The sequence below is a fragment of the Stegodyphus dumicola genome, chromosome 1 (assembly GCF_044657685.1).
Source record: "Stegodyphus dumicola isolate Sdum_Otavi_A_Nest chromosome 1, ASM4465768v1".
In the NCBI taxonomy this organism is placed as follows: Eukaryota; Metazoa; Arthropoda; class Arachnida; order Araneae; family Eresidae; genus Stegodyphus; species Stegodyphus dumicola.
Window position 1 is genome coordinate 246105221 of NC_140768.1, and position 22113 is coordinate 246127333.

General features: G+C 32.0%; 1 protein-coding gene across 2 annotated transcripts in view; it reads left to right on the plus strand.

Annotated features, from left to right (window-relative positions):
• The window catches only part of LOC118180008 (acyl-coenzyme A diphosphatase NUDT19-like), a 34357-nt gene that overhangs the window by 6866 nt on the left and 5378 nt on the right, over positions 1-22113 (plus strand). For both annotated transcript variants that reach the window (XM_035349162.2, XM_035349161.2), the window contains exons 2-3: positions 4637-5388; positions 14457-14664. In XM_035349162.2, coding sequence (XP_035205053.1) covers positions 4642-5388; positions 14457-14664 — 955 coding nt within the window. In that variant the 5' untranslated portion in view covers positions 4637-4641. The remainder of the gene's footprint in view (positions 1-4636; positions 5389-14456; positions 14665-22113) is intronic.

A 22113-nucleotide genomic window follows, 5' to 3' on the forward strand; every position in this document is an offset into this window, starting at 1 on the left:
TTCAGCATCTGGCTACTGGTGGGCTGATGTAGTAGAAGGCATATGTAGATTATCATCATTTTCATTACGATACTGCATTTACTCACATACTCCTGCCATTTTTACTAATTTTATCTCTTAAAAATTGAAAGAAGAAAATATTATAATATGTCTATATTTCAATATACATTTCTAAAGGAAGACAGAATTCAAAAAGTTATCAAACAAACATGAGTTGCTGTGCAGAGGTTAGCTTCTAGGGTCACGCACATCAAGTTGTTAAGGCTCCCGTATTCCAAGAAGCCTCCAGATCATTCTGATAGCTGCCTATACACCAGAATGATGTATTAGTTCCTTTTGTTGATGAAATATGTATATGTATATATATTTATTTCCAGTGGGTAATACTTGTCAATCACATTCAAAATGCTCGGGAACAAGGACAGGGTTGGCAAACACTCGCAAGAATCAGTTACAGGTGGTATTTTTGGCAATATATCAATAGGCATTATATACCAAAAAGAATCATATTTTGTTTTAAGTAAACTTATCAAATGAAGCCTTCAAAACTTCTGGTGAGGTGTGCCATCTTTATAAATGCATCCCTATAATTACTAATATACTTACTTACTATCCCTATACTTACTTACAGGTGTACTAATGTTACCATACATTGAGTTAAAAAACTTAGTGCATTTTCCTCTTTATAATTGAAGGATTTTGATGCAGGTTCTGCAAAATGTTAGTGTATTCAGTATTAAAAATTTCACAATACCACAGCCTATTGGTCAGCCTAAACCATAAACTGCATTTGTGCTTCTAAAATCAATCTTATGGCAGCTCACTCGCCTGAACTTCTCCCATATGATTTTGTCCTTTTTTCTAAAAATCAGAGCAAGCATGCATGAAAAAGATTCCAAGAGTCATCAAGATGTGATTTCAGCAGAGTATGAAGAACAGGCAAAACTGACCTCTATTGATTTTCAGAACTGTGGTGAATGATTTTCCATAGTGGTGAATATACAGGCTATAAAATTGTGTTTAGGTTAGCAGTGGTTATTATTAGGATTATAGACAACAAGCAGGGTTTCTGAAAATGTAATACAGTCAAAAGTCGTTAATTCGGACACCCATAATCCGGAATGATCTATAATCCGGACCTCAAAGCTAAAAACTTTCTGCGCATGCGCCGCGTTGATGCATGCGCATAGGCGTTTAAGCGTGCGCGTAAGACCTTTACGACTGCGCATTTGCGTGTGCACAAGCGCAGAATACGTTTTCACTGCGCGTTTAATGTATAACGGACGGTATAAGCTCAAATTATCTAATTGTCTATTTCAGTTAATGTTGATGATTGCGTTGTTCCTTAATCTTCGAATTGGATCCGGCTTATTATTTTTTACAGACTGTAAGAGCAATTTTATAAAAGTAAGCTTGAACTTTCGATTATGTCAAATAGAATTTCCGATGCTGGAGCTCCCAAAGGATCTACGAAAACGAATGTATGTTTCGATGTCCATCAAACAAAAAGTGGAATTGCTCCAAAAAATGGATAAAGGCATATCCTTTGTTTATTTAACCGTTCGGAAATCTGTTTATCAATTTCACGCTGCTCTGCGCGGGGGGGAAGGAGGAACGTGGCGGCGCGCAATGAACTGGAAGTTGATATGTCAACACTATCGTTATCTTCAGGGCAGATGTTTTTATTTTATTCGGCTTATAATTCCTTATTAAATGTAGTATTTCATCTCAATGTACTTCGTCTTTGATATGATTTAAATCAAATTCCTGGTCATTACAAATATCACGAATACAAATTAAATAGTTTTCTGGTTGCAATTTTCTAATTTCGGCTATGCGTAATGTATGCTTTACGCATGCGCGCGTTGAAAGAAATGTTTAATAAAGTAAACAAATAAATATTAAGCTTTTTTTTTGTAAATTTTGATACCCTTTAGATCATAATTGCTCATTATTTTATAAATTACTGTTTTATATTTTTAATTTTATAATTTCTGCATGCCATCTTACCAGATTTAAACTGATGATCTATAATCCGGAAAAATCGATAATCCGGAATCACCGAAGTTCCGACGAGTCCGGATTAAAGACTTTTGACTGTAGTTATGTTCATATTATTTCTTTACTTTGTAAAAGACACAGACTTTTGGAACTCCTTATATATATTTTATATTACTAAGAAATTAGCTATTACTTTAATTTTTTTTTCTTTTTACTATATATCCATATCCTGTATGTTGCTGTCATAAATAAAACGTTTCTAAATCATAAAAAAAAAAAAAAAAAAAAAAAAAAAAAACTAAAAGAAATACAAGTAAATATGGCACTTCCAAAATTAAAATCTGACATTTTTATGTTCTCAATAAGCCTGATTCAGTATACTATATGTACTGTAGTTTTATTTTTCTGACTTTGAAAACTAACACTTATTCCAGAATTAGGCTAGTCATTTATCAGCCAAATTCAGTTATTCAGAATTAGCAAAGTAAAAAGCGCTCTTATTATATTATAAGGGGGAGGAGGAAGTTCTGCATAATGTTTTGGCATATTCCCATTTAGGAACATGCACTTGATCATATATATCCTTATACTAAGAGTATTATTTGCTCCATATGTTCATTAATGTAATCTTTAGAATGTCATTAAGTAAGTAATTACCATTCAATTATTTGCCATTCCAAGGTAAATATTTTTATATTGTTTGCATTTAAGACTTAGTGATAGAATATTCAATCATTTGTTAAATACTATTAAAAGCTAGTTCATTAATTAAACAATTGCTTATTTTTATTTATTTTTTTAAAATTATTTTAGTCACTGAGATTGCTCTGACTCTTGATTTTCTTATAAATATCTTGATATTTCAGTGTAATAGGTTTGTACCTAGCTATGTATAGTCAATCTGTCAACCAGTTTTCCACAGAAATTTTCTGTGAAAGTATTCTTTTCTAGCAGTGTTTCATTGTAAGGCTTTGTTTTCTTACATGTGAAATCAAAATAAGGATAAAGGTTTTGGATTACAAAATTGTCAAATTGCATAAGAAGAAATTTAAGGAAAAAAATTGTGTAATTATACTCACTGAAATTTCACCATTTTCTACTAAATTACAGAAGTCTTAAAGAAAAATTAAGTAAAAACCTTTCATTAGTAATTTTCAGATCAGTTAAAAGAGTTCACCAAATAAATACAGTGAGCTAAAATTACTAATAATTTTCATAAGTAATAGAACTTATTTCATAAGTAATAGAACTTATTTCATAACATTCTTGAATTACTTTCTTACAGTTTACAGTAATTAAAAAAATGACATCAGATTTTCTGTGCTGCATTAATATCTAGAAAAAGCATTAGAACTATAACTTGGATTTTTCAAACAAGATGAATTCATGACACTTGAAAAATAATTTGAGTTACTGGGTTTTGAAGAATGATTTTAAATTTGGTGGATTTCATAAACAAAACCATGCTGAGAATGGGAGCAGTTGAGGCATTTAAATCTGATAAAAAAATGAAAATGTGATGATGTGTAATAAGTGTTAATGTGATGATTATAAAAATTGGATCTTTTCTGTTAAAGCCATACTGTACATTTTCAACACCGTATTCATACATTTTGGTTTATTTCTTTTCCCATACTTTTGCCTCATTGCTAGATGAAAGGGATCCGGAAAGGCAACAAGGAACATTCTGTAATTTCACACACACACACACACACACACACCAAAAAAAAAAAAAAAAAAATTGGGAGAATAGCATTACCAACATTATTTTTTTCTCTTTTTTTTTTAATACGTTTTCATTGATTCTCCCAATATTGGTACCTTGCATTGATTTTAACATTAAAATGAGATAACAGTTGGCATATATATACCTCTGGTTATGTTATTATTCCAGTCAACCATTATATTGATTCATTTGAATCAAGCTTTGATTCTCAAAACTCGATAGATATTCACCCCTCATTCCATAAGGATGTGAATCACATGCCAGTAATGAAAGGAATGCATGGTCCAACACATCACATTTGTATTCAGACATAAATTTCTCAGCATGAGTGAAGTCTGCATAATTATTTTGGCTTTGAGTTACATTTTAATTTCATGAGAGAATTATTTGGACACAATCTTTCTCTGTGAACAGCATCTCTTTCTTGAAGAAACAGAATAGCCACTTCTTGATATCTAGATAAATTTTAAGTATAGATGATGATATTGGATAAAAAATATCGTGAAAAGATATTGGTGAAAAAGATATTGCATGAAAAATATGATTACATTAGTGAAGAAACAGAATAGCCACTTCTTGATATCTAGATAAATTTTAAGTTGGTAGAATCTATTGCATTAAAAAAAAAGAATTGAAAAAGATATTGGATGAAAAATATGATTACATTAGTGATAGTTATGAAGATAGTCTTTGGCAGGGAAGAAAGTTATCAAACTTTCAGCCCCTGGCAATGAGGGAAAACACCAAGACAAAAAAGTATGATGTGGGATGGCTTGAATGGAAAAGTACCTAGGATTTTTATCAGCAGTATTATTCTTAGTATTCATTGTATTACAAATATTGGTCTTATTTATATGTTTTATGCATTTTCTTATTTCTGAAACTAATATTTATCTTGTATCTTTTTAGCGAAAATGGAAAGGCCATGGAGAGAAGCATCAAGTTTAATCATAGCATCTCGCTTATCTCTACATGATGTCATAGCTAAAGGAAAGAACTTAGCCAATGTAATGGGTTCTACTAAATGGAACTATACCACCAAGCAGAATGTAACTGATTATCGTCTACTGATGGTAAAAAGAAGTGGTTTGAGCTCATTTATGGCAAATGCTTATGTATTTCCTGGAGGTCTGGTGGAAGTTGCAGATTATTCTCCACTTTGGTGGATTGTGTTTGAAAAATTGGGAATAACTAGAGGAGAACTTATGGAATTTTGTACCCATTATCATGGTCCAAGGCCACCTATAATAAAAAACCCTTTAACATTAGAATCTAAGGGAGCTCCTTTAGATGAAGACTACCTCCCACCAGATATTGCCTTGCGTATTGCAGCTCTTAGAGAAACATTCGAAGAGACTGGCATTCTATTATTAACCAATCCTGCTCTTGAAACTACACAAGAAGCTATGACACATACTCTCTTGACTCAGAATATTAATATTCAGATGTGGCAGGAGAAGATACATAAGGATCCACATATGTTTATAGATTTATGTTTAGAATCTCATATGTGTCCAGACATCTGGTCTTTGTATGAGTGGTCTGACTGGCTCACACCAACTTCTGTTGGCCACCGACGGTATGATACAATGTTTTATTTATGCTGTTTGCCTCGTCAGCCTGATGTGTTGTTAGACAAGGGAGAAGTTACCGTTATGAGGGTATGTAACACTGAATTTTTCAAGTTACTTTTTAATCTCAAAACAAAATTTACTTTACACTGTATTTTATTTCAAGTGGAAGTTAAAATTGTATTTACAACTATTGTATTTACAAAAATTGTATTTATAACTATGTTTTGAATCCTATGTATTGAACCAATTTCTTTTATTATGAAAAATATTTTTCTTTTAACATAAATCATGTTTTAGGTTGAGCTTAATCATTTTTGTAATTGACTGAATGCTACTAATTGCTTTTAATTTTTAATTAAAAAAATAGTGTATTTTGGCAACAACACAACATTGGTCTGCTTTCTCTGGAAAGCAAACTTAGAAGAAAAACTGGCATGTTTAAATGTAGCGTAAACTAAAATGTTTTTCCATTGTTGAAGGTGGATGTAATTAAATTGGCAGCATTCTTCTTAAAATGAAAAAAAAAAAAAAAAAAAATTCAATACGGTTTTAATATTTTGAACATGAATGCAGTAAAATAGCTTTAATAAATAAAAGAACATAATGGTTAATTTATGTATGTTTTAATCCACTTTTTGTATTGAGCATTTCAGATAAATCCTTCAGATAAGATTTCATCAATAATCATTTCAGATAAATCATAAGTGTGCTAACCTTTCACTAGTAGACGTAATGTAATCACATCTTTGAAAAAAGATTTATCTAATCAAAACGAATGCAGTACATGATACAAATTTAAATCTATCATAGACCGATATTTTTTCAAGGTCTTTACTAAGTTTTGAACTAACTAAGATGTTAAGTATTGACTGCTGTAAATTTTTGGAATGGCATGTGGATCACTCTTGCTTTAAATCTTATCAGATTACTTCAGGAAATTATTAAATTTTGATAAAATCTTATTTGTAAATGAAGATAATAAAAATGAAAAAGGTAAATTATTTTTAAAAAATTATGCAAAAGTCAACCTCAAATTAGTATTCAAAAAAGACTGGTGCAGTCTTTTCCTTCAAGATTGGAGGGGGGGGAGTATTCCAATAGGTCAGAATATTTTGATTGTTGGAAGAAATGTCCATATTTCTTTTCAGCTAAAACTTTTTTTTTTCCAAAAGACATTGGCTAATCTAATGTTAATTTTTGCTTAATTTTGTGTGTGACTCATCCAAATAAATATTTGAAACAACCATTGTGTTACAACATTAGCTTTTAATAATGATATTTGCATACTTATTAATTAGTAATGTTCACACAGATTTTATAAGTATTATGTTGTAAATCACTGATGATTTATCTGTGCAATAAGTGAATGAAGGTTGTGCTAATAGTCTAAATTAAAGGTACAGAGGAATAATTTTCACAGTTTTTTAAAAAATTAAGAAAACTATTATGCATATGTAGAAAGTATACTATAAATGTACCAAAGGAATTGGTGGAGAAATGCTGAATAATCAAAAATTTAAAAATAATGTACTTTATAAGCAGGCATATTAAAAAAATTCTATAGATTATCTATCCTTATTATATAGGCATATTAATAAACATATGTTTTTTCTCTTGGATAATTTGTTTCTTTTTAACTTTTTTCATTAAGTAAGTGAGAACTAAGGGTGGTGGAAAAAGCATTGAATTTCACTTCTTACAACATAGTCAAGGAATACTTTCTGCACCAGCAGGTAAAAGGAAGAGAGTGCTGAATACTAGTAGTTTGGTTACTCTGATTATCCAACCAACTTTCCCACAAAGTGATCAAGTGTTAGCGACTAATTTTTCACTGACTTAATGTGTGTGAAAGAGTAGGCATTTAAAAAAATTACACTTTGAAAATTGCATAAAACAGCAACAAAACAAAAACTGCAAGAAACATCCATAATGAAACACCAAAAATTACACAAAACAAACATCCATAATGAAGAACTCAAAATTATATGAAGCAACAATAAATTAACTAAATTAAGAACACTGCAAATATACAAAGTAAAGCACTTAATCTTTCTTTTTTCTTTGCATCTGTGCATGTGCTCAGCATTCTTAAGAAATCATCAGAGAATTGCATAATTCTTGGTAACATACAGCAATTTTTCCATATGCACATCAAGAGAGAGAGAGAACTGCACAATTCATGGAATTTGCATTCCTACCTCTCGGCTACCAGACTAAAGGCCATATTTCTGTAAAAATGCAACAGTTTCTCTTTATCATTACCAGAACAATTCCACAGTGGCATTACATTTTGTTAAAAGAAAATGACAAGACAACAAGACCTTCAAATTAAAAAAAAAAAAAAAAAAAACTGTATATCATGCATAGGCATAATGTGTGTGCAAACATTAGTGAGTTGCCAGATGATTACATTTTCATAAAATTCTGGATTGCCTACTTGGGTGACATAGTGCTTTTGCCTGGTTATTCTTGTAAGTGTTGTGTGGGTAATCAAAGAGTAATATAGTTTGACCTGGCTGTATGGATATCTTCATCATTTTGTCAGTGTATAATGCGAGTGCTAGTTGTCTGTAGAATGTGCTCTTACAAAGGTACATTTCCTGTGAGGTAGATAACTCTTTTGTTCTTTGCATTGCTCAGTTAAGCAAGGCATTAAATTTTAATGTAATAAAATTTTAGTATTTGGTAATATTTAAAAATTATTGATAATGTGTGTTGTAACTGTGTTCAGCATATTTTAGATCTTTTCCTCTTGATTTTCTGTTATTTAAACCCCACCGAGGAATGAGTGCTTTAGACAACTGAATATTGGTAGTTTGACCTGCTATGGATTTGATCATAGGTGAATGAGCTGGCTTCATGGCCCATGTGTAATGTTAATATGAGCTAATCCTACTCAGAAAGTCCTTCATAATGGCATCATTCCTCTGAGGCACATAGCCGTTATAGCTTTGCCGTAATCAAATAACCTAACCTTCTTGTTTATAAATATCTGACATTTGATAATATGTTATATAATACGTGGATTTTTTAAGAATTACAATTTGTTTCATCATAAATATTAAAGAGCATCTGTATAAATTGCTTTTAAATATATATATATGTCATAACAAAAGCTAGGAAAAGACAGAGCACTGTTGATGCGTAGTTATCCTATATTGAAGAAGTATTCTGATTGCGTCATAAGCGTCTGATTGAGTGTCTTGACTTCGTAAATAAAACTTGGCAGTCGGGACGATTTTAATTCCATTTTTATTTCTAATTGACATTATGTGGCCACAGATCACTTGGCATCGTAAACGTGCCCTGTTCAAGAAAATTTACATTATTGATATTATTGCAATAGGAAGCAGCGTAGTGAAATTGCGTCCAAGCACAGCTGAAGAAGCTGAAGTGTGTAGTTATGGAAGATGGAAGCACACGAAGAGAAAAGTTTTGGTTTACAATAGTAGTTTCACTCCCCAATTATTATGTCATCAGAGTTGCGCAGGCCATAGAATGATCTAGAAATGATGCAATCCAGAGAAGTTATTGCAATTTTTAGAATAGAGAGGGAGAATTAATGTTTTTCCATTAGTTTAAATTATAATTTTGATTCACATATTTTTTTATCTTAGATATATATGTGTGTGTAATAATAATAATTGTAATTATCATGCTGGATAATAGCTGTAACAGAATTTGGGCAGGTGTTTCACTGCATAGTTTGAATTATGCATGAGAAAGGAGAGACTTGTAGACGGACATAGTCAAATTAAACATGGTTTCTATTGCTGGACAACAAACTAAGGAACTACTCTGATATGCACCCTCAAGTCACCAAATTTCTCGCCAAACATTTTTGGCGAGAAACTTCACGCTGTCATATTACTATCTAAATCTTTTGTTTATATTTCGAACTTTAAGCCTAAAATGTCTCCAAAAACGCGATTTTCGCACATGCAAAAACTACGTTTTGAACACACGATTTAAGCTAAAAATCTGAAACAAAAACAAAAAATTTAGATAGCAAAAACATAAAGTTTCTAACCAAAAATATTTAACAAGAATCCATGTTCACAGCAACATGTTTTAACTTAAAAAAACATCTATGAATGGCACAATGTAGGCAACAAACGAATCTACGAACTACGCACACTTCGCTTCAATAAATTAACATAACAACAATAAATTTCAAAGAATACCATATACACAGCATCCTGTTTAAACTTAAAAAACATCTACGAATTGCACAATTTAGACAAGGAACGAATCTACGAACTACACACACCTCGCTTTAATAAATTAACATAACAACAATAAATTTCAAAGAATACCATGTACACAGCATCCTGTTTAAACTTAAACATCTACGAATTGCACAATTTAGGCAAGGAACGAATCTACGAACTGCGCACACGTCGCTTTAATAAATTAACATAACAACAATAAATTTCAAAGAATACCATGTACACATCATCCTGTTTAAACTTAAAAAAACATCTACAAATTGCACAATTTAGGCAAGGAACACAATTTAGGCATTATTAAAGTGGTGATGGAAAGGCTTCGCTAAGTAAATCGATGATCTTGGCCGAAATTCCAGAAATTACACAGAACTTGAAACTGTTATTCGCCGTGTGTTATTTATGTGTAATGCACAAAGTTTATCCTCTGACATTTCTAATAGTATCCTACTGGCTAAATAAGATGTAATGATTTAGATAAATGGCTTGAGGATTCGAAAAAAGTTGTGTGAATACTTAAGATGAGAGAATAGGAAAGAAAAAGCTTTCAAACGAGACTGCTAATTTGAAGACACAATTTTATTTTCATAATAGTGCATGCCTTTGTGGGCATAAACAAATTCATAAGCTTCATTTGTGGGTGCGACATGCACACCGCAATTTTGTACAGCTTATATTTTCTTAGACAATGGGCGAAGCAGAAAGTAAATAGTGGCTGGCAGCACAGCAAAGCAGGGAAGAAAAAAAGCAGCGAACAAAGAAGAGTGAGCAAAGAGAAGGAACAATCCAAAAAAGAGAGAGATTGCACAGCAAAGACTTTTTATACTGATCACATTTTGGATCACAAGAATGTTTACATTAAGTGAATTAAATTTCAGATACATAGCAAATTAATAGTTGGTTACTGAGTTAAGATTTCATGGATAAGTGCACAACAGAGATTAGATGGCAGATCTTTTTCTAAATTAGAGGGAGTAAATGATTATGTTAATGCTTTGTTATTTTTAGAATGAAGAGGAGTTAAAGGGCTGTTGTTAATTTATTATTAGAAAGGTAGAAATTTTTACATATTTATACTTAAATTTTTACCTTTACAATCTGCAATCAAGTTTTACAAAGTTTAGCATATGCTTATGAATTTAAAAGGAATTAGTGATACAGAGGAAGTTTATAGTTGTAATTGAAGGACTTTTTTATTTTATTTATTTATTTATTTTGTTAAATTTCTTTGAGAAATTTAAAATTTAAAAATACATATTTGTGTTTTTAATTAGATAAACCTTCTTTAATATTTTGTGATTTAAGTAGCTATTTTGTACTTGTAATTCTCAAAGCAGAATGTGCGTATGTTCTTGAAATAAAATGTATGTCGTAAACTAAAGCTGCCTTGTGGCATGCTGGTATTATAATGTGCCTTAAGCTCAACTTCAAATTGCAGAGAAGGTATGCATTTTTGTAAGTGTATAAACATGCGAGTACTTAAAATACTTAATAATAACTCTTGAGGTACCGTATTTGACGGCATATAAGACGCACTCTTATTTAGAAGGCCACACACATGTAGATGTAGAAAAAGTTATGTGTGTCTAGACCTTTATCCGGGCTAAAAATAGCATTCAGTATTGAAAGTTAACCTGTGTCCTTCACATATAAGACACAGGTAACTTTTTTTGAGACCAAATTTAGGAAAAAAAGTGTGTCTTATATGCCGTCAAATACGGTATTTGTGGCTAGACCTTCAGATCTTTCTCTCAGAGTATTTTCTTTAAAAATTGGGACTGAGTTCCTGTCCCATTAATATAATTCTAAAGTATTCAATTTTTTAATACTCTCTGATACTGAAGCACACTGAAAGGAGCATTTCCAGAATTTTAGCTTTTTATTTTATTGGTTGATTTACTGGAAATCCAGCTCTTTGGAGGAAACCTACAAAGGACAAATCTTCAAGTGAAACATTTTCATCTATAATGTAGAATATCCTGTGTAGCTAGCCAAGACATTGGTTCAAGCAAAACTGTTTTTGCTAGGAATACTGCAGTGGTTGGAGAAGGAAAACTTAATTTCTTAAAAATGTTTTTCATTGCTTCTTTGCATTATTAGATGTGATAACTGAATTAGAATTGTCATGTTTTTGTCACATTTTCAGGTCTGCATTTACCTGTAGCCAATCCACATACTAGTATACCACACCCATGCTTAAATTTACATGGATTTATATGATTGAAGGCTCAATGAGCAAAAGAACGATTGTTTCAAAGAAGTTCATTTCCCCCCCACACACACACACACACTCGCAAGAAAAATGTGTGTTTTGTGGAGAGAAATATTTTAAAATGCTTGTTTGGTAACTTAACTTTTTAAGTAGGTGACAATTTCCATGGAGGCCCGGTGGTGCAGTGGCTAGCGTATTGTGCAGTAGCAATACAGGTCCGGGGTTCGAGTCCCGGCCTGGGAAAGGTTGACTCAGCCTTTCATTCCTTGATTTCAATCACATGTGTCAATAAAATGAGTACCAAGTTCGCTTGGGCATTAAACACTGGGTGTCCTGCGACAAGCTGACCACTTATTCAGAGCACATGCTTATGCACCCTGGGGCCCACGTTCAAGAAAGCAGATTTCGGGCACTGCAGGCCTTGGCCCATTAGCGCTATTATGCCTCTGAGTTTAGTTTAGAAAATTTCTATGAAAGAACTTAGTATGTATGAATAATTACAAGTACAGTTGTTTTTCTAAGGAAGACAGCTAAATGGAAAATGGAAAGAAACTCTTCAGAATTATTTAAGCAGAAGAAATGCATGTGAAGGACATAGTTGAATTGTATCCAACAGTATAAAAATATAATTATTGATTATATACAAGTAGATTTTTGTTTTCCCCTCTCATAAAGTTTGTTTCTTATAAAATGCTTCCTTTTTATTGTTATCTGTGAATAGAATAGTACCTGTAAGTTATAAAAATATTCAGATGAATGTTTCTTTGGCAACTCATATGCGACTCTCATGAGAATGGAGATAATCAGAAAGTACCAAACTTTTTAATGCCTTAACATTTAAGATGTTAATTTTTACATTTATAATAAGCATAGCTTTAAAAGCTGTTTTGTTTATTTTCTTTGTGCTTTGTTTAGATTATTCAAGTATAATTTTTTCATTTAATAAATTGCACAGTTATATTTAAATAACCAGCTTTTTATACATAAATTCATAAATTATGTTTTTAAAATATATGTAATTGTTAACATCTTTTGCTGGGGGGAAGAGGGGAAAAAAAGAAACATCACTTGTAATATTTTCATCTTTTTCTGTAAAATAATTAATCTTAAAATAACTCAGCAGCATTTTTGCTAATTTTTGTGATAAACATATGCATTTCTTCAAGATGAAATATGCATGTACATTTATGCTATAAAAATTGCCAACAACAAATTCAGTGACATAATTATCATCTTTAATATTTGAAACTGTGTAAATAGTTGAAATTAATTAGATGAAGAAAAGATATTTATCCTATTTTTCATATTAAAATGTGTAAATTTCTTTGTCGGTTTTAAGTTGTTTTTCATTTAATAAAGTGTTCATATATTTAAGTGAAATACCAATGTAACAGTTATTGTTTTAAATCCAGATATATATTTTTATAAGATATACATACTGATCAGAAAAACTGAAACAACCAAAAATATTCAATGTCACAGAAACAGAATAGTATATATTGCTTGTAAGTGATGCTCAAGCAGGTGTGTAAGTGATCATAAGACAGTATTACATCACAGGAGCACATGATATAGAAGGCCATATGTGTTATACAAGAGTAAATATGACTTTACAGGCAGTCAGGGCAAACTTTGTTATCACAAAAGATGCCAAGCTGTTAGCAACATGTATAACCTCGGCATTTGGTTCTATTTGAATGAAGTCTTATACAAAACATGCTCAACTAGTGCATTCATGCAGTCCATCCTATTAAATGGACTGAGCATCATAACATTACATATTACCACAAGAACAAATAAAGGTCACATGCTGTGTTGGTAAGGGTCAAGTGATCATCATTGCTTTGGAGATTATTATTGGACCTATTCAGACTCAGTGTCATTTGTTGTGTGTAGACAGCATGAGCATTTGAGCATTGCCTTGTCTCACATTCCACTCTAGGTTGCAAAGATGTGCAATAAGGAAGTAATATTTCAGATGTCGAAGTAGCTATCTAATGTTATGGGACAGTGTAAGAGTTGAACTTATCAGTTTTGCTTGTGCCCAGTTCATTGAAAACTTACTGATATGTCCAGTTCGTTTTTACAGTATCTTCAATGCATGCCAAATGACATTTTGCTGCCCAGCAGTGCTCAATTAGCATAGTCATTGTTCATGAGGTTGTACAAGATATTGATGTCGTACCTTGGCCTGTGAAGTCATGAGATCTTGCTAATAAAGCATCTATGAGACCAGCTGGAACAGCTTTTCTTCAATACATATGAGTTGTAATGTCCATTTCTGAAGTCTAAATATACTTGGAGGAAAAACGAAAGAATGTATATTGGCATGTGACACTTTTGTGGTACAAAGCATTGAGTTAAGCCTCCTACATGCTAGAGGGGACCACATGCTTCTATTTGATACTATAAGAATTATCTTTATCCACTTTTATGTACAACTTTATACTCAGTCCTGGTGCATGATTTGCAGACACTAGCTGTTTACAATGTGTTTCTTTTGCAAAATATATTTATTCTGAATTTACACTTCATATTAGTATTATAAAATTTATATTTCATGTTTCTAATCATATCATAATTAATATTTTATTGCAGCTGAATGTATGTAATAAGATTTGTTTCAAATGTACTGCAGTATAATTTTATTCTCTGTAACTTTTATCTTTTGGTTATGCAATATGCAACAGTTAATGATATCTTTCTATTCATTATAGTGGTGCACTCCAGAAGAAATGTTGGAAGATAATTCTACTCATACTGTATTTCTTGCCCCTCCACAAGTCTATGAATTATCAAGATTAATACCTCTTCAGTCATATCATGAATTAAAGCAATTTGCTAAGAAACGAGAGCCAAACGGTTGTGAAAGATGGATGCCGATCATAGCTACAGCTATAGATGGTGCCGTATCACTTCTTCCAGGTAGTTTAAATACACAAATTTTAATCTTGTATTTCTCAATAATGGTATATTTAGAATAAATCACATATTTTGTGATAATATGGGAATTCTCTCAAAAGAATAGATGTTTCACATTTTATTTCCTTGAGATTGCTTTTCTGTAAAATTCTGCACTACTTTAGGAAACTTAATAATTAAAAAAAAATGTTTGTAGTTGCATTTTAAAAATACCTTGTATGTGCTACTATTGGAAATAGATTTCAAATTTTTTGCTATTTGTGACTTTAACAGTTTAGTGAAGCTTCTGTAATTTGGCATGTTTACTTGACATAAAACATTAAGCAGTTATCAGGATAAACTGATTTTGTTCTGATCATTATTTTCTTTTTCAGTTGTCAGTTATTAAATCTACCTTGATTGAAATTATAAATATTAGTTACTGCTTTTCTAGTTGAACTGAATGCTTTCCCAATTATTTTCATTTTTTTAAAAAAATTTATGATACACATGGGTGATATTTGTTATCATACAGTGTCAGAACATTTTTTAATTCTTTGTTTTTTCTTCTGTTTAATATTCTCCCAGTGTATCATAATTTGTTCCAAACTTTCTTTTGGAATAATAAATATTGTTAATAAATAATTAAAAATATGTGCCACTTAACTAACACATTAATGGGTTTGGTTTGATTATGGCAAAGCACTTGAGGGCTATCTGTTTAAGGGGAGTGATGCTTTTGTGGAGGACTTTCTAAGAGACACTGACTCATATACATGTTACACATGGGGGGAAAACATGAAAAGGGCCATGCAGCCACCCATTTGCCAAGATTCAACTCTGGAACAAACTATCGGTGTCAGCGACTTTACCACTTGGCTGCTGGTGGGCTTGGTCCCATGATTTTAGATGGTTTTAGACACCTGGGTGCATGAGCTTATTCCCTTATCACTAATTTAATAAATATTAAAAGTTATGAAACTTTTTAAGTATCTTATTAATACAAAGAAGAAAACAATAGGGGCCATTTTAGTAAATTACAAGCAGAAAACTGACAAGCTGGTGATTAGTTCTTCACAGGAAAGTGCGAGTTCAGTGATGCCATAGAGATACAGAAAGTACACAAGATACATAAACAAAAATTGGAAGGCATACACAAATAACCAAGTACAACACAAGTATGTTATTTTTATATGATTAATTGTAGATTAAAAATGGTCATTGGCAATTTGATGTTATAATGGTCATGGAAGTCATAGATTTTAATTGCTGAATTATTTGTTTGCCCCAGATTCTCATGAAATCTCTTGGCTAGGTGGTAATAATGGGTCCTTAATTGGACAATTTTAAGTTTCTTGTGAATTAATTATATTGTTTCTAATGTATCAAAGGAATTAACTATTTGCCTCTGTACAGTTTTCTGGCCAGTTTCTAACTACTTTCTGTTAGTTCTACATTAGTAAGCATAACAAAGCATGCAATGTGAATTTAATTTCTAAATGAGTAACTTGTAGTCACTAGACAGAACACTGTTTTGAGCAAGTAAGGGGTAGAGTGTAGTTTACATGCTGGAAACTTCTGAATCATAGATGTTATGTGTGGTCCATGTGAGAGAATTAGCGAGGATCGCCACAAGATAAGGGATTTCCTTAGCTCAGGGCAGAGTTGTTCTTTAGAATTGAAGATTTTTGCGTATCATCTTCTTTCTGTTAAATAATATATATAGCAGTAGTTATCAATGTTCATTTGAATTGTCCACTTTTCAGGCAGGTTTCCAGTACATGTATGTGATTTTGTTAATGTTGTATGACTGGACTAACAAATAATAGGCTTAGATTCAAGTTATGATCATGTCTAAGCAGTAGTATCTTTGTGGAATGGAAGCTCTTAAAGTCTATCCATCAGATGTTCTTTCAAGAGATTGGTAATATCAAAAGAGTAATTGGAGACTGATTTTCTCTCTAGTATGTTTTTCATCAAAAATACCAGCTAAAGTCTAACTGGATATTCTCTATGTGAGTAAGGCTAATACTAAACTAAAATATATTTTTTTAATGCAGCTATAATAGTGCATGTCTGTTATGTTAGGTACATGATATAAATTGTAAATAAGAGCAGTCTCCTTATATTTTGTTTCTGAGAATTTTATTCTGAAAATTAATTTAGATAATACTCTATTAGATTAAAAATTGGATTTTAAAATATTCTTCCTATACTTTATGTGTGCCTCCCAGATGGTATAGTGTTTAGGGGAGCCGACTGCAATAACAAAGAGCCCAAGTTCATATCCCAGAGAAGGCATGATTGTAACTGTCTGAAGTTCGTTGAATAAAATCTTAAGTATTATTAATATGCTATAAAGAACAAACTTCTTTAAATAATTTTATTAACGAGAGAACATATTGATTGAGACAAATGATAAGTAGCATTTTGGAAATGAAATTCCAATGAATGTTTATTTTTTGAACAGTTTTTCTTTGCTACCATCTTAAAAAAATTAAAATATACAAGTTAAAGGTAAGATGAAGAGGAAACATAGAAGATGCTACATGCCCATCCTTTCATAGGAGGCAATGGTAGCCACCTATTAGGTGCCTCCACAATAAAATGGCTACCATGTCCAGCCTTGGGAATGGCCAATGTTGAAAAGGCAAGTGTTTGCCAGCCATTGGGGAAAAATACTTGAATTTATTAGTAGTTTTGGTAATGTCCATATCATTATTAATGCAATGTTAATATTGTTGTACTGCTGCAGTAACCTTTAATGCATATGCAGGAATCAGGAAGAGTAATTCAATACTACTATTTTTTAAAAATTAAACAAACCTGATATTTATACTATCAATGAGAATGCCCTTTGTTGGTCTTTTTCTCATAGCTTTTATGGCTGTTGTTGAAAATAGTGCAGTTGTAATTCAAACAATCTGTGTGATATGCTATGTTAGAGTAGACAGTTTCCACTAATTATTGGTATGCTGAATAACTATTGGGGGTACCTAAATGGAGTGTATGGAAAGGTGATATATGGTAAGTTCGAAGATCAGAATCCTCCTGCAAAAGCATCTGTTGTATTACTAATACAGTACAAAGTCTTTAATCCGGACTCATCGGGACTTCGGCGATTCCGGATTATAGATCATCAGTTTAAATCTGGTAAGATGGCATGCAGAAATTATAAAATTAAAAATATGAAACCATAATTTATGAAATAAAGAGCAATTATGATCCAAAGGGTATCAAAATTTACAAAAAAAAAAAAAAAAAAAAAAAAAAAAAGCTTAATATTTATTTGTTTACTTTATTAAACATTTCTTTCAATGTAAGTTGCTTCGTTTTATGTGATAATACTTTCTCTTTAATTCTATAAACATAGATAATTTCTTGTTCAGTTACAAAGTTCCGCTGTTCAAGTCCTGTAATTGCTGTGCCGAGAATACCAACTAACTCGTCAATCGAAATTTTTTCGTTTTCACTAACCTCTTAGTCACTTTCTTCATGCCTTTATCCATTTTTTGCAGCAACTCCACTTTTTGTTTGATGGACATCGCAACATACTTTCGCTTTGTAGATCCTTTGGCAGCTCCATAATCGGAAACTCTTTTTGACATAATTGAAAGTTCAAGCTTACTTTTTATAAAATTGCTCTAACAGTCTGCAAAATTAATCCAGCCAGATCCAATTAAAAGATTAAGGAACAACACAATCTGCAACATTAATTGAAATAGATCATTTTAGTCTAGCTTATATTGTCTGTTATACATTAAACGCGCATGCATAAACACATTATGCACATGCGTAAAGGTATTATGCGCAGAAAGTTTCGAGCTTTGAGGTCCGGATTATAGATCATTCCAGATTATGGTCGTCTGGATTAAAGACTTTGTATTGTAATTATTATCATATTTGGATAACTTGAATGAAGTTGACCAATGTTATACCCATATCATCACTAAATCATATCATGTTAAACATGTACCTATGTGCAACAATATTTAATGATGAAGTATAATATTTTTCATTCATTTTGATAAAGACCTTTATCTTGAGAATAAATATTTAGGATTTCCTAAAGAAAACAGTAGCAAAACAAATCGTAATCTCATTATTTTTCTGAATAAGAAGTAAAACATGTATAAACATATGCCAGGAATTAAACAATCATTACAACATCCCCTAATTAAGGTGTTGGTTTGAGCAAATTTGGATTTATTAGCAGTTGGCCACTGAAGTTTAAAAATATCAACAATTGCGAATAAAATATGAATCATACAGAACACACTGCCAATCATCACTTGTGACCAAGCGTCACTTTTACCCTTCAAGTATGCTTGCATTTTTTTATTTGTATTAATTTATTTTGATTTACATATTTTTTATTGGGTCTGTTACACTTAGCAGATGAGATAGTTAACCAACACCAGTTAGCCAACAATGGACGTTTACCTGACAGGACACAGACAGTTAGCTGACAAGGACATTTAGCCGACACAGAGAGTTAGCCGTCAGGATATTTGGCTACGGAACATTTAACTGTCAAGACATTAAGCCAACAGCAACGTTTAGCTGACATGTACCCAATAATTATTTAAACTTACTATCAATTACAAATTTCTCGACTTCTCCATAAGTTCAATATTTAAGTCATTTTTTTCACCTATCAGTAAAATTCATTTTTCGATTCTTAAAGATCCCATATGTGCTTTCAATTCTTATGTAATTTAGCATAATTTGATATATATCGTGCTGTTTGGTGTATATAGGCCAAATTGAAAAAGCTTTGAAATTTCTCATCAAGGAATATGAAGTAATTTTCAAAAAGGAAAAAAGAATTGTTTTAGCTATTTTTAGAATTTTTTTTAGGATGATCACTTAGTTACATTTTAATATGGGATCTGCAAAAATATTACATAAAGCTTCTTCATTTAGTCAACTGGGTTTCTTTGAACACTTCACATCATTAATAATTTTCCTGTTTACTTATATTAATTTTCCGATCTCGTTCTTCTTAATGCTTTCAAATTTTTAATATTTTTGCATTTCATTACTATTTTATTCAACACATCATGCTACATTCCTTCCCTTATAAAACTCCCTGTCATGAAAAATCTGAATAATGCAATAAAAATTATTGTTATTCTTGAATTATACTTTGTATAGAAAAATTGGTGGTGAAGGGTTAGTTTAGCAAATATATTTTATTTGGTTATTAAAAACAATTAAAAAAGTACACTGTGAAAATATACATATTGAAAAAAAATTACATTTTACATGAAAAAAATTCATATAACTGATTATATTGAAAATACTCATCACGACTTGCAAAACTATATATATAAAAATATTACTTTAATTAACAATTATAGATATGTTTTTAGCACCATCGAAATTTGGTAAATAATACTCAAAATGCGTATGCATAACCCGACCCAAGTTGTTTAGCAGGTGGGTTTTAGAAGAAAGTCTAGCTGGAATTGGACAAGCTAGTTGGATGTCATCAGCTTTTTCTAAACACGAAGAGTGAAAATTTAGGTTTTGCTTCAATAGTGAATAATATAAAGACTTATACAGTAATATAAAGACAATACTGAATAATATAAAGACTTATACAATAATATAAAGACAATACTGAATAATATAAAATTTTTCTTCTAAATTATCATTATACGACATTATACAACAATTTATTTCTCTAAACTTAAACCATTCTAAGTAACATTTTAAGCGAGAAACATGGTCAATAAGAATGATGTCGCAGAACCACGTATTGCAAGATTTTTAATCCCACAAACAGGAGATGAATTGCTTATTCTTAGTTTAAAACTAGCGGAACGAAACATCGCCCTATTAGAGAGGTTACGAATAACATAGAATGAAGTGTGTTAGTATAATACATAAACTGTGTTAGTATAATACATATACTTAATACATAAACTTCAGTATATGTAGTATATACAATAATTTTTCTTTCCTTAATAAAAATTATGCAATAATTCAGCTCTGTCAGTATTAACTTTTGAAGTTTTATCATAAAGGCTAAAGTTGGTAGGTAAAAATGAATATGCCTGATTCCAACAGTTCCACATTTTAATAGAGTTGCTTATTTTTATCTTAAGAATGGTAAAATGAACTGCCTGATGACAATGATTTTTAAGCATCTCTTGTCAGTTACCATAATCTTGAAAATTCTCCTTTTTTTATTATTTTTTAATAACAAAATAAAATAAAGTTGCTAATCTAACACTCCACTGCCAATATTTCCTTTAAAAGCATAATTCAAGAATAATAGTGAATTTTACTCCAGCATTCAGATTTGGAACATTCTTCTCATTTTCTAGCAATGCATTTATAAAGGTCTAGCCTAAAAATTCACTTTTCACTGGAAGAGGCTGGTTATATATTAAGTAAAATGGTCACTATATTTCTGTCAGGCCCAGCAGCAGCCAAGCAGTAAAGTTGCTGAGCACTGGTAGTTTGGTCCAAATTTCAAATCCTGCGAATGGACTAGCTGTGGCTGCATGGGTATTTTCATGGTTTTACCCATGTGTAACATGTATACGAGCCAGTTTTCCTTAAAAAGGTCCTCCACAAAGGTATCCCTTCCCTTAGGCAGATAGCCCTCTGGCTCTCTTGTAATTACATAAGTTAAGCGAAACCAAACCTACTTCTGTTAGGTGGCCATGAGGCACAAATTCCTGGGCCAGAGCCCTATCCCAGATTAATAAATATATGATGCCTAACATATAAATAGCATTCTCCACGGCGACGCCACACACGTACGCGGCGACTGTCACTGGATAAACAGAAGCGTGACTCATCTGAAAACACGACGTTTCGCCATTCTGTCATCCACGTCACTCCAGTCCGGCACCATTCTAAAGTTTGGCGTCTATGCTGTGGGGTAAATGGCAGTCTTCTTAACGGATGCCATGAGTGCAGGGCACGTTCAACTAATCGACAGGAAATGGTTCTGGTCGACACAGAAACATCCAGGATATCTTGCACATGCTGTAGAATCGCTGTACAAGTAACTTGCGGGACCGCCACAGCTTGTTAGCGGATGCGTTCGCTGACATCACTCTGGCTGCACCTGCACCCTTCCTTCTTCCCACATTTCCTTGTTCCAACCATGTTTGCCATAGCCGATGCACTGTGCTCACATCCATGTGAGTATCGGCTGTGATTTGATGTAAGGACCAACCCGCTCTTCTCAGTCCGATCACCATACCCCTCGTAAAATCATCTATCTGCTGGAAGTCCTTTGTTAACAGTGACCTGGCATTCTCTCGTATTACACGTTTCCTCCCGGACAAAAACCAGCTTTCTTCGATAATTCATCTGGCAGAAATAATGACACGAATATTGCCCATTCTGCACGTTCCTTCCCTTATATCTTACTTCACGTGCATCGGAGAGCTGGGCATTTCACATCATTCGCATAACTTAGTGACGCTCATCTACTCTAAAACTTGCATA